The 13,067-nt window shown below is 39.9% G+C and overlaps 1 protein-coding gene across 1 annotated transcript in view; it reads right to left on the reverse strand.

Moving 5' to 3' along the window:
- The window catches only part of LOC110465164, a 161,151-nt gene that overhangs the window by 26,700 nt on the left and 121,384 nt on the right, over positions 1 to 13,067 (reverse strand). Inside the window, exons 92-103 of the mRNA XM_021520809.1 lie at positions 12,112 to 12,776; positions 11,635 to 11,738; positions 10,986 to 11,148; positions 10,211 to 10,381; positions 7,961 to 9,727; positions 7,173 to 7,322; positions 5,793 to 6,050; positions 4,844 to 4,978; positions 4,385 to 4,573; positions 3,447 to 3,560; positions 1,112 to 1,400; positions 658 to 775 (exon numbers count right to left, since the gene is read on the reverse strand). Coding sequence (XP_021376484.1) covers positions 658 to 775; positions 1,112 to 1,400; positions 3,447 to 3,560; positions 4,385 to 4,573; positions 4,844 to 4,978; positions 5,793 to 6,050; positions 7,173 to 7,322; positions 7,961 to 9,727; positions 10,211 to 10,381; positions 10,986 to 11,148; positions 11,635 to 11,738; positions 12,112 to 12,776 — 4,123 coding nt within the window. The remainder of the gene's footprint in view (positions 1 to 657; positions 776 to 1,111; positions 1,401 to 3,446; positions 3,561 to 4,384; positions 4,574 to 4,843; positions 4,979 to 5,792; positions 6,051 to 7,172; positions 7,323 to 7,960; positions 9,728 to 10,210; positions 10,382 to 10,985; positions 11,149 to 11,634; positions 11,739 to 12,111; positions 12,777 to 13,067) is intronic.

Genomic DNA, 13,067 nt, shown 5'->3' on the forward strand with positions numbered 1-13,067 from the left:
ACTTACCTGTGTAGAGTATAAAAGCATGATTGATATTACCTGGGTATAGTAGAGTATATGCTACTGATATTACCTGAGAGTGTAGAGTGTGAATGCATTAATGCTGTTATTACCTGTGTAGAATATATGCTTACTTATATTACCTGGGTATAGTAGAGTATATGCTACTGATATTACCTGAGAGTGTAAAGTGTGAATGCATTAATGCTGTTATTACCTGTGTAAAATATATGCTACTGATATTACCTGGATATAGTAGAGTATATGCTACTGATATTACCTGAGAGTCTAGAGTGTGAATGCATTAATGCTGTTATTACCTGTGTAGAATATATGCTACTGATATTACCTGGGTATAGTAGAGTATATGCTACTGCTATTACCTGAGAGTGTAGAGTGTGAATGCATTGCTGTTATTACATGTGTAGAATATATGCTTAATTATATTACCTGTGTATAGTAGAGCATATGCTATTGATATTACCTGAGAGTGTAGAGTGTGAATGCATTGCTGTTATTTACCTGTGTTGAATATATGCTACTGATATTTCCTGTGTATAGTAGAGTATATGCTACTGATATTTCCTGTGTATATAGTAGAGTATATGCTACTGATATTACCTGAGAGTGCCGAGTGTGAATGCATTTTGGTATTACCTGTGTAGGAATAAAAGGGCAGATGGTTGCTGTTGACAGGGATACTGCAATACTGTTATCAGCATTTGCCCGAGTTGTCCTTAAAGTCCAAATGAGATCCTCTGAGGCATTGAATGGTCTGTTGAAAGAAATCAAAGTCTTATTTTTGTAACTAATCTGACATCTGAACCAAATTCAAAATTACAGTACAATTTGTAAGGTGATTTCAGCTAATATTTTTATATTGAAAAGAAACGAAAAAAAGTAGGGCCTCATATTTTCACATTTATCAGGAATTGGAAGAAATATTTTTAAGATTTTAAAATTCTTACAGTTTGCAACTTTAGAAAATTATACTTTTGGAGAAGTCTTAAATTGTTATATTTTACAACTTGCAAATCAAAACATAAAAGTTGTATACCTTTTCACTGAACTTTGTTCAAAGAATTGCTAATAATTGTAAACAATGTATTACCCTTCAGAAAAGATATAATCTGCAACGGTGTTGGCTTTGAACATTGTTGGTGGTTGGTATTTTGTCAAGTCTGACTTCATGATGTTGTTTTCGGATTCAGATGTGATGTAAACATTGTGCATATTCAAGTTGGAGTAGCCAAACCAGGCAGTTTTCATTCCACTCTCCAATGTATAACAGTTGAAGACAGGGAGAACTCCGATCGTGATACTGGTACCGTCATACTTGTCGGCATAAATACCCTGACCGGTGACACAGGTGATGTTGCAGTGGCCTGGTCCAACATAGTCTGTGAAACAAGGTTACCGCAAGCGGTATATAATACGCCCGTCACACATTGAATGAGCAGTTGTTTGTATGATTGAAATATATGAAGTATTTGTGAGTAATTGATATTGAAAGAGAAATCATTCAACATAACTGGTAGATCAATGAGTGCAATTCAACATCATGGAAGACATGCATCGCATTAATGAAACCAAGGGGAATAACTCCAATAATTACGGTCGGATAATGGCGGTTATCGAACTTGTCCGAGCTTTCATGGTAATTAACCTTGTGGTGAAGTTTGAAGTTAATCCGTTAATAATTACTTGAGATATCGAGCGGACATCGTTCGCATGCCCGCCCACCCACCCGCCCGCCCGCTCACGTGATAACATAATTCGTCCCCGTCTTCGACGGGCATATAAAAATAGAGACATGTGAATGGAAAATCTTTGTCATACTTCACATGCCTAGTGTGTATCTGTGAAAGGCAGTTCAGCCTTGCTCAACTCATTCACCCCTACATATTTAAATTGGACTTGCCCATTCTTTGATTTGGTATGGTCCAAATATGACTTTAGGGGTGAATGGGTTAATGATTTATCATGGCGGGGAAAATTAGTACACAGCATGCACTATAAAGTAAGTGTTATTGTGAAGGGCAAAATTAACAATGATCAAAGAAGGATTTCCACATTAAAGGGCAAATATTTACCTGGGTGAATGTTTCCCAGTAAACAGTGATAGAGATATGACAAGGCATTTGGTTTACTTGAAATGCCGTTGTCAATGACCATTTAAAACCACTACAACAGTTACTGAGCCTGTGACAAAATAACCGTATTATGTATATCAAGGTGACCCATATTGGTCATCTTTACAGAATATATAACAACATCTAAACTGGGTGGTGTTCATGTCATATTTTCAGTTTATCAAACTTAACAGAAAATATTTTAATTGCATGTACCGGTAAACTGAATGGCATTCAATTAAGCAGAACATATATATAATCAACAGTTGTTCAAATGGACAGAAAACATGTTTGCTGAAACTGAAAAGCACTTAATCTTGTGTAACTTTACAGAGTACATTTTAAACTATTATACTGAATCCCGTCCTCATATGACCCTGGCTGTTGTCTCCCTAGGCACCCGACCTCATATGACCCTGGCTGTTGTGTCTCCCTAGTTACCTGTCCTCATAGGACCCTGGCTGTTGTGTCCCCCTAGACACCTGTCCTCATATGAACCTGGCTGTTGTGTCTCCCTAGTTACCTGACCTCATATGACCCTGGCTGTTGTATCTCCCTAGGCACCTGACTGCATATGACCCTGGCTGTTGTATCTCCCTAGGCACCAGTCCTCATATGACCCTGGCTGTTGTATCTCCCTAGGCACCCAACCTCATATGACTCTGGCTGTTGTATCTCCCTAGGCACCCAACCTCATTTGACCCTGGCTGTTGTATCTCCCTAGGCACCCAACCTCATATGACTCTGGCTGTTGTATCTACCTAGGCACCCAACCTCATATGACTTTGGCTGTTGTTTACCTAGGCACCCGTCCTCATATGACCCTGGCTGTTGTATCTCCCTAGGCACCCAACCTCATATGACCCTGGCTGTTGTATCTACCTAGGCTCCCAACCTCATATGACCCTGGCTGTTGTCTACCTAGGCACCCGACCTCATATGACCCTGGCTGTTGTATCTCCCCAGGCACCCAACCTCATATGACCCTGGCTGTTGTATCTACCTAGGCTCCCAACCTCATATGACCCTGGCTGTTGTATCTCCCTAGGCACCCAACCTCATATGACCCTGGCTGTTGTCTACCTAGGCACCCGTCCTCATATGACCCTGGCTGTTGTATCTACCTAGGCACCCGACCTCATATGACTCTGGCTGTTGTATCTACCTAGGCACCCGACCTCATATGACCTCTGGCTGTTGCGAGGACGTTAAACCCCAAACAAACAAACTTTACTGAATCACATTCATGCTAACTTTAAGGCTAACAGAAACATTTTTATCCATTATCAACCTTTCACATAATGATATACCCACCTAGAGAACAGCTGGTGCAGGAGGGGAGAGCCCATCCGTCCTGACAAACATCACAGGCTTGACCAGTCCAGTGTCCATTCACGTCATCATCATAACATTGGCAAACATCACCACCTAAACAACAAGGTCACAATGGTCAGTTTATGAGACAAGCAGACAAGATTATAATTTTACTGTCTCATACAGCCCTGACTGAAACATTTACTTTGTTCAATTTCAATTAGATCCCTGAGATGATAACCTATTTTATCTAATTGTACCCATACACTCATGATTCAGCTGGTATACCTCAACTTCAAATTAATTTTGGCTGAAACTCATTGGTTGTGATCCATTGATCAAAACAATAAATAAACAGGAGTGAGAGTTAAAAACTTCAACACCATTTTACTGAATGTGACATTTTTCTGTCCTCAATGTAGATTTATCCCCACTGATGTTCAGTTCATGTTTTCAGGGAGCAAGTTGAAAAGTAATTTTGGATAATCATAAGCAATGTTTTGCAGAAATATGGAACTTATTACACACAAAGAACAATTGCAATAACATCATGAAAGCAATCTCTTACCACTGACAAATAAATCTTTATCAGATATTCTAGATATTTTTTTACACTGGATGTTCACTTCCACTCGGCACACATTTCAACCTTCAGTTTTTAACCTTTAGTCACTTACAGTATGATTTGAAGATCGTGTTTGTGAGAAAATTTGACAAGAGCTACATGTCCACACACACACAGATAAAATACTGCTTACACAACTCTCACGCATTTGTCACGCTGAGACGACCTTACTCACGCCACGTGAGCCATAAATCTCACGCATTCGAAAATATTCTCCCTCTATCCCACACGAAGCCATAAATCAACATTTTTTAGCTTTGGTCGTACAAAGGGGATTAACTCTTATTGCAAGTTGTGTGGTTGAGTTACAAACCTAGTTCTGTGGCATAGCCATGTTTACAGAGAGTCCCACATGTGGTATTGTAGCCGATGTAGTTGGTCTCGCAGACATCACAGTTGGGAGGTGCAAAATTTGTCAGACAAGAGGAGCAGTCCAGTGAACCAAAACCATGGTTACATGCACAGGATGGGGCCGTAGATCCAGTGGCTAGGGTACAGACGCCTGGTCAAGAAAAATTCAAAAATTAAGAAACTACACTACATCATATAAGACATGGCCAAGATGAGGTGACAAACAAGTGAAAAAAAGATATCAGAGATATTTTGTACTTGAGCTTGTCTTTTACAGAAAAGAAAAAATCTGACTATCCTATAAAGGTACATAAACGAATTATATCTATTGGTATCTATAGACAGATGGACACATGAATTGATGTCAGCTGAAATTTATTGATACAAATATAGTAAGTATAGTTCTGTGAGCACTCCTTACCATTGCCACTACAAGTTGGTGTCCCAGGACAGATGTAGTCGGAGCAGTCGGCGCCTGTAAATCCAGCGTTACAGGAACAGATTGACTGATTATTACTTCTCATACACGTGCCATGCGAGCTGCAGTCGGGTTCTCCTGTGAACATGTACCAGAAAACATTGAAACCTTGGTGCATTTCTATATTTAAATACCACATACAAACAAACTGTTATTCTCCAGCAATTTCTGCAGGATATTTTTTAAATCCATTGTTAGATTTTCGATTGTCATGTGATGTAGGTCGGTGATTAACATAAAATTTGTTGTGAGTCTGGTCTGTACAAACCATGTATATTAACACTTTTTAGCACTAGATCAACATTTAATTTAGCAATTTTGTACCTGAAACAAATCTGTTGGTCTTAAATTTCACACAACAACTAAAGGTGAACCTTCATAACGCTTAATAACCTTTACCAGAAAGGCAAACAATTCATGGGGTTTATGTTTCCTGCTTTTCATTTCTCAAGCAATAAATATAAAGTATACAAGCCCTGAATACAAAGTATAAGTGCTATACACTTCTGTAAGCTTATTTCAGCCCAGCTCTGTAACCATTGTATTTATGTCAACTCATTATGATGAGACCAATAAATTAATGTCAGGTCAATCAAAATCTAGTGTAAAGTCGAGAACATTCTTTTAAATTATAAATTAAATCTATCACTACCTGCACATTGAGACTGTTTCAATTGATGGTGAGTAAGATATTTGTGTGAATCATGAGGTTTTTTCAATATATTTAAATTAACTTTAAAACAGGTTTGAGGAATTTGAAAGTCGGTAATTACCGTAATGAGTCAAAACATTTAAAGAAGACCTGTTAAGTGGAGTCAGCACATTTGAAGGAGCAAGCTGTAAAACTTAACTGGACTCTGAATATTTGAGTTGTGTTTGGCTAAACCCTCACCTGGACAATCATAATCTTCACAGATACTGCCTTTGAAGCCAGTTTCACAGTCACAGCTGCTGGAGGTAGCATTACAGAGTCCTTGGTTGGAACACTGTATGGAGCATTCAAATCCACTGTAACAGTTGTCACACACACATACGGTACTGAAGGCGGACAGCTCACTCCCGTATAGGCAGTCTTTCTCACACTTAGGCCCAATGGAGTCATTACAGTTGACGCACTTGGGCGGCCAGTAGTTGGTGTAGTCACACGTACCTAAACATTGAAATTTCAGTAATAATAAACAACAAATATTGGTAGCAAGAATAGTTTTAAATCAAATTGTTTTTGTAGAAGAGTGTTGCGCCTATGGCTTTCCACTCAAAACATGTTTGTCAACCAAAACTACCAACTGTTGGATTCAGAATTTTAAAACAATAATAAGTGATTTTATCAACTATTCCGGTAATTCTTACTAACAACCCCTGACAGACATTTTTGAGAAGAGCTAAATAACTAGGATCTAGAAGATGATGTTACAGATTCATCATGCTGAAAAAATACAAATGTGACTGACATCATTTCCAAAACAATAACCTATAACTGGTCAGAATATTACCTACATGCATATACCACTTTGAAATACACAATGACAACATTGATTCATTGCTGTTAATTGGAATCAGAATTTAGACTTTGACTCAGTCCAGGGTTTCAGTCAATCTCAATATGGAAGCATATATGGCTTCCTTAAATGGCTTTTGACCCTCAAAATGTTATAGGCTAAAATTGCCATATATAAAGGGTTAGAATTTGTAAGTAATGTGTGATTTTACCCCCAACTTTCATGTCTTGCAAAAACACTGACCCTGACGTGTATAAATTCCCTATGCCAGGGTGCACGTGTAAACTCTCTAACTCTATAACCAAACTACGTAGTAGTGAAGTGGACGTTAAAGCAATCAATCAAACATTACAATGTAAACTTACCTCTGTTTTTACAGTCAAAGCAATCAATCGAACATTACCATGTAAACTTACCTCTGTTTTTACAGTCAAAGCAATCAATCAAAAGTTACGATGTAAACTTACCACTCTTGTTACAGTCAAAGCAATCAATCACACATTACAATGTAAACTTACCTATGTTGTTACAGTCAAAGCAAGCAATCAAACATTACAATGTAAACTTACCCCTTTTGTTACAGTCAAAGCAATCAATCACACATTACAATGTAAACTTACCTCTGGTGTTACAGTCAAAGCAATCAATCATACATTACCATGTAAACTTACCTCTGTTGTTACAGTCAAAGCAATCAATCAAACGTTACGATGTAAACTTACCCCTCTTGTTACAGTCAAAGCAATCAATCAAACATTACAATGTAAACTTACCTCTGTTGTTACAGTCATCGGTACAGTAGATCTCATCACAACCCGCTCCCTTGTAGTACTGATCACACGAACACGAGCCAGCCTGACAGGTACCATGACCCGAGCAACTGGAGCCCACTCCAGGGCATCCTTCCACAGTACAGTGATCTCCTGTTCATCACAAAACAGCATACAATCAGTAACATCTACTGGCCTTAATTTGCACCAATACAATGACAAGGAATTCTGGATACATATCTTCTAAAAAAATTGTTCAAGCTAACTCTTTTTCTACAGGAATATTCACTACAGAATTCTACGAAAATATTCCATATAAATATGTTACGATGCATTTCACAGAATAATAATTCTTCGAAATCCTATATTTGAAAATAAAAGTTTAAAAAACCTTGGGTAATCTGGAAACTACCAAAAGGCACACTATATAGTATTCATAAATGCACTTCAATATTGAAAACATAGAGGAATCCCTATATTTAGATCAACAATAACTATTTAATTTAGAATGAAAAGATATGTATTGAATGGCATTTTTTCAATGTTCATGTCTGTATGAACACATGAACATTGCGAAAAATGCTCTTCAATCCTATTATGAATTTAACCTAAAGTGAGAGTTCCAAAAACACCCAATGGTACGACTACTAATGATGATTTGAGTTTCATCAAAACTTGGCATGGGTTAACAATTTATACTTCAGATACGAAAATGATAACAGATGGAGGCACTATAAAACAATTTCCCTGATCAAAATAGGTGTGTAAAAGCATTCTAACAATGAGCTTACCCCACCATGCAGTGTCACATTCACAGGTACCGTTGGAGCTACATGTTCCATGGTCATTACAAACTTTGTCACATCCCGTGCCCGACATACAGTTGTCACAAACACAGCTGAACGTGTTTCCAGACTGGACGGCACTTCCTCCCTCACAAGGCAGCTCACATTGTAAACCCATGGTCATGTTGTTACAGAGACAGGTAGCATCGTTCTGACACACACCTTGATTACTACAGTCTGGCTGGCCGGGGCAGTCAACATCCTGGCAGCCGAGCCCAAAATACCCAGCTTTGCAGATACACATTGGTGTGGGAGGAGTTTTTATACAAAACAGTTGATTACCACTGCATGGTTGATGGCGTCCTGGACAATCAGCTTCCTCACAGTATGTGCCCCAGGCTCCCGTACTGTAGCCATCTGCATCAGTGCAAACACAGGTCTCATTTACACATGGCCTGATGTTGCTGCAAGTTAACTCACAGCTTGTGCCGTGTTGACAGGCACTGTCACAGACACAGGTGCCACTGTCCATTGGGATCTGTGTGCCGTTACATGGTATATCACAGGCGCTTCCCATCCAGCCCTTCTCGCAGTCCGTGCACACAGGCACAGTTGATGTGGTATTACAATGCCCACGGTTGTTACAATCTGACGGACAATCTGGAGTTGCGCAGTCTGTGCCTATCCACCCAGTGTTACAGCTGCAGGAACTTGTGGCTGTGTTGCATGACCCGTGACCAGAACAATCTAAATTATACAACCCTGGACATCCATTGTTCTCGCAGAGCGTGCCGCGACTACTCACACACTGACATTGGTTGTTTGTACATGTGCCTCGACCAGAGCACTCTGTTTCACACTCTAGTCCATCATAACAAGCGTTGCAATCACAGGTACCATTGGCCAGGGCACCATTTGAGCACAAATTCTCACAAGCTGAACCAAAGTAATTACTATCACAGGAACAGTATGGAGTTGTTAGAGTGAGGGTATCAATACAGGTGCCCTGTCCAGTGCAGTTGTTGGAACACGCCCCTATGTGACAACCTGTTCCAGTCCATCCAGCATCACAAATACAGGAGTGGGACCCGCCACACTGTCCGTGGCCGCTACAGTCTACGTCGTAACCAGGGCAGCCGTAGGTAGCACACAATGGTCCCCTATAACCATTGAACCCACAGTCACATGTTCCATTTGTACATGAACCCTGACCATTGCATAGCAAGCTACAGTCGACCCCACTATAGCAGGCGTCACATTCACATTGCCAGTTACCACTGCTGTCCCGAACACCAACACCATAGAGGCAGTCAAATTCACAGGCATCTCCCATCTTGTTGGAAGAGCAATTGAAGCATCGAGGTACTCCACCACCAGGCGGTTCCAGACACTGAGCATCCGGGTCATTGTTACAGTCATTGGTACATTCGGGCACAGCACATGCCGGTTGTTCCCAGTTAGAGTCACACGTGCACTCTCCAGTCACCTCGTTACATGTGCCATGTCCCATGCAGTTTTCAGGCCATCCTGGACAGCCAGGCTTGTCACACTTGTCTCCCTTATAGCCATCATTAAAGTCACAGACACAGTCACCAGTAGTATCGCACAGTCCATTTCCAGAGCACTCGAGGTGACAGTAAGGACCGGTGATGCAAGTCTTGTTACACACACATTCTCCATTGATGTTTGTGCCGTTGTAACAGGGATGTTGACAGTAGTCACCTATTCGGTCTGAATCACACATACAAGTTCCAGCAACGCAGGTACCTTTGTCTACAACAACAAAAATCATATAGATTTAACATACTTTCTAATTACAACCATTGAGCCTTCAGATTTATATCTTTATACTTTCAAGTTAAAGTCTAAATGTGTAAAAAGGTTAACAGTGTAACATGATGGCAAAGACGGATAGCGATAGCTCACACGAATCTCACGCGAGTTATAAACATTACTAGATACTTGTAAAACTGTCTTCCTGGGGACATCAATGAGGACTATTATATAATTTGTATGGTACTTTGATGGTTCTTAACTTGTATTGTCAGCTTTAACCTTTAAGTCTATGATATAACTTAACAATTTACAAAGAATTTATATAAATTCACAAATAACAAAGTATTTAACTTTTGAGGCAGGATGTTCACTTAACCCTTTCACCCCCATGTAACTTTAGTAGACTCTACCATGCGTTGAAATGGGGTTAAAGTTAAAGGGTAAAACATTAAGTTGAGGTCAATATGGGTGAGTCGTTACCTGAACATTCTGGAGTGCCTGGACAGCTTGGTTCTGAACAGTCATACCCCTTGTATCCGGGGTAACAGGTGCACTCTTGGAGGACAGAATTACAGCTGCCATGTTGGTTACAGGCACCGTCGATACCGGGACAGCCTTTTTCCTCACACAAGCTTCCAATAAACGCGTTTCCTGCAATATATGAATCGATGAGAATAAACATACAGAAGATTAATGTTATAATGACGAAAGGGAGGTAACCAATGATCCGTTACCAGATACAAATGACGAATAGCGGTTCCCCAACATGTAGTGGTTGGTTATCTTTTTTTATCTTATTTTGGTTGGTTAATTTTCAAATCTTAAAAAGACACCAAGGTTTACAAATGAGATTTACTAAACAATCTCTATGCACAAGCTTGTATAGATTCCATTTGAAAAAACTCATAACCAAATGGGAAAATACATTCCCTAATCATTCTATAGTCATTCTCAACTTCTTCTTATGACTCATGAGGACAACAGGGACCATATGCACAGACATGGATCTGTGGACCGCAGCCGCCGCTGTGACAGCCTATCCGCATCTGATCCAGCTGTCTGACCATGGGGTGTGACCTGGACAAGCCTAGGACATTTTGAATCTTAAAAGGGTCTGGTAAGCGGCAACTAATTACTTACCCCCTCACGTCAGCCGAACACATCCTACCGTCAGTGAAGGAAGACATAAAACCAGTAAACCAAACCAAACCAAACCTCATGATTGATACAGCTAAGAAAACTGGTGAAGGCTTACCTGGTAGCCTGGTACAATTACATGTTCCATTTTCACAGGTTCCTTTACCAGAGCACTCTAGGTCACAGCCTGCCCCAGTGAAGCAGGGATCACAGTCACAGCGGATATTGTCAGTTTTGTTACCATGGACACAAGGCTTGCTACAATCAAATGTCATCCAATCCTGAAAAAAAATGGAAGTTGAAATTAATTTAACCTCTATTTATTTACCTTGACTTTAAAGCAAAACACCTACAAATTACACAAGACATATCGTTTGTGAACAAGCCTGCATGTGTCTACAAAGTTTCATAAAGTTATATTATACATTTTTATGTTGTAATATGTCCTATTAAACAAGTACTGACAAACGTTAGTATTCCCTTTATATGTTCTGCCTAACAGGACATGAAGTGTTGTTTTGTATTAATATTCTCAACTTTCAATTCAGGTGAACACAAATATTGTAATTGAAACTAAAAAATGTCTGGAAGACATGAATGTGCCCATCATCACCATGTGAAATTAGTTTCGGTGTTTAATGTTATATAAAAAATTACAACCCCTTTGATCACGGGACGGGACGGGCATGGGCAACACTATATGCCCCCCACTCCCCCCCATTTTATGGCAGGGGCATAACAAAACAGGTTTTATTCCAGTAACATACCTCAAAGCAGGAGCATTCTGGGGCTACACCAGTCGTGTTACAGATTCCGTTCTGTGTACAGTTGTTTGGACAGTCTGCTTCATCACAAGCCAAGCCAGTCCATCCTTTATTGAAATAAAAATGATGATCAAAAACTTCTAGAAATACCTTGAATCTGTTCAGATTCTTTGGCATAATAACAAACAGCTAAACATTTCAAAAATGATTTGCATATTGCAGAAAAGGTGTTTACTGTTAAAAGTTTGTAATTTTTTTACACCAATATTTTTTTCAACTAAAATGGACTTAAACTTGTTAATAGCAAAACGATTTAACCACCACTTTTATGTATAGATCACCTTAAGTCAAGGTCTGTTCATAAATGAGAGAAAAATTGACTTACTTTACTGGAAGATTTGGTTGAAAGGCCATGATATAAATTGTAACGAAATTTACAAAATATAATTAGTATCAATTTTAACAAATGATTTTACAAACCTGGGAAACAAGTGCACTCCTGATTGGCACTGTTGCATTCTCCATGTTTGGAGCAGTCGTATGTTGTTCCTGGACAGCCTGACACTTCACAAAGTGAGCCTCGCCAGCTGGTGTCACATTCACATGCACCTGCCACGCACTGTCCATTTCCAGCACATTCGCTGTTGCAGCCCTTGCCGAAGTAGCAAGCGTCACACTTACAGAACCCACTGTTGGCAGGATCTTGTGTACCATTAACACATGGGTCATCACATGCCGGTCCCATCCACCCAACCTCGCAATCCATACACTTTGGTGGGTCAAAGCTGGTGTCGCACGTTCCACGACCCATACAGTCTGGATTTCCAGGACAGTCAGGAATGTCACATCCTACTCCGGTCCAGCCAGCCTGACAGGTACATATGTGTGTAGCAGTATTACAATCACCATGTCCCGAACAGTCTTCACCGACTCCAGGACATCCAGGCATCTCGCACACATCTCCACGCCAGTTCACATCGCAGATACAGATGGTGCCATTGAAGTTTCCATGCAAGGAGCACTCTGCGTCACATTCAATTCCAACCCAGCCTGGATCACACGTACAGTTATCACTGTAGGCTGGGAAGATGGTGCCGTGGTCACATGTCTGGCTGCAGTCAGCGCCAAAGTAGGGACTTGTACACCTGGCAATATACAAAGAAATGTTAGTGGTCCTACTGAATATCAATACTATATCATTAAATTTATTTGACCTCTATGACAGTTTTTCCTGATATTTTTAAGAATGTATTCATGACTTAAGGAAAGTCATGAGGGGACTAATTCCTCTCTATGGTTTTCCCCGATAGCTGTATTGTTTGAGACTGACCAGAACAAAATATTACAAATCATTAACAAACAACTAAAGGGGAAAACGTCAGCTGTAAAAAAAAGAAATAATAGGGTGACATTCTGTATAACATGAAATAATAGGG

The sequence above is a fragment of the Mizuhopecten yessoensis genome, unplaced genomic scaffold (genome assembly GCF_002113885.1).
Source record: "Mizuhopecten yessoensis strain PY_sf001 unplaced genomic scaffold, ASM211388v2 scaffold11059, whole genome shotgun sequence".
Lineage (NCBI taxonomy): Eukaryota > Metazoa > Mollusca > Bivalvia > Pectinida > Pectinidae > Mizuhopecten > Mizuhopecten yessoensis.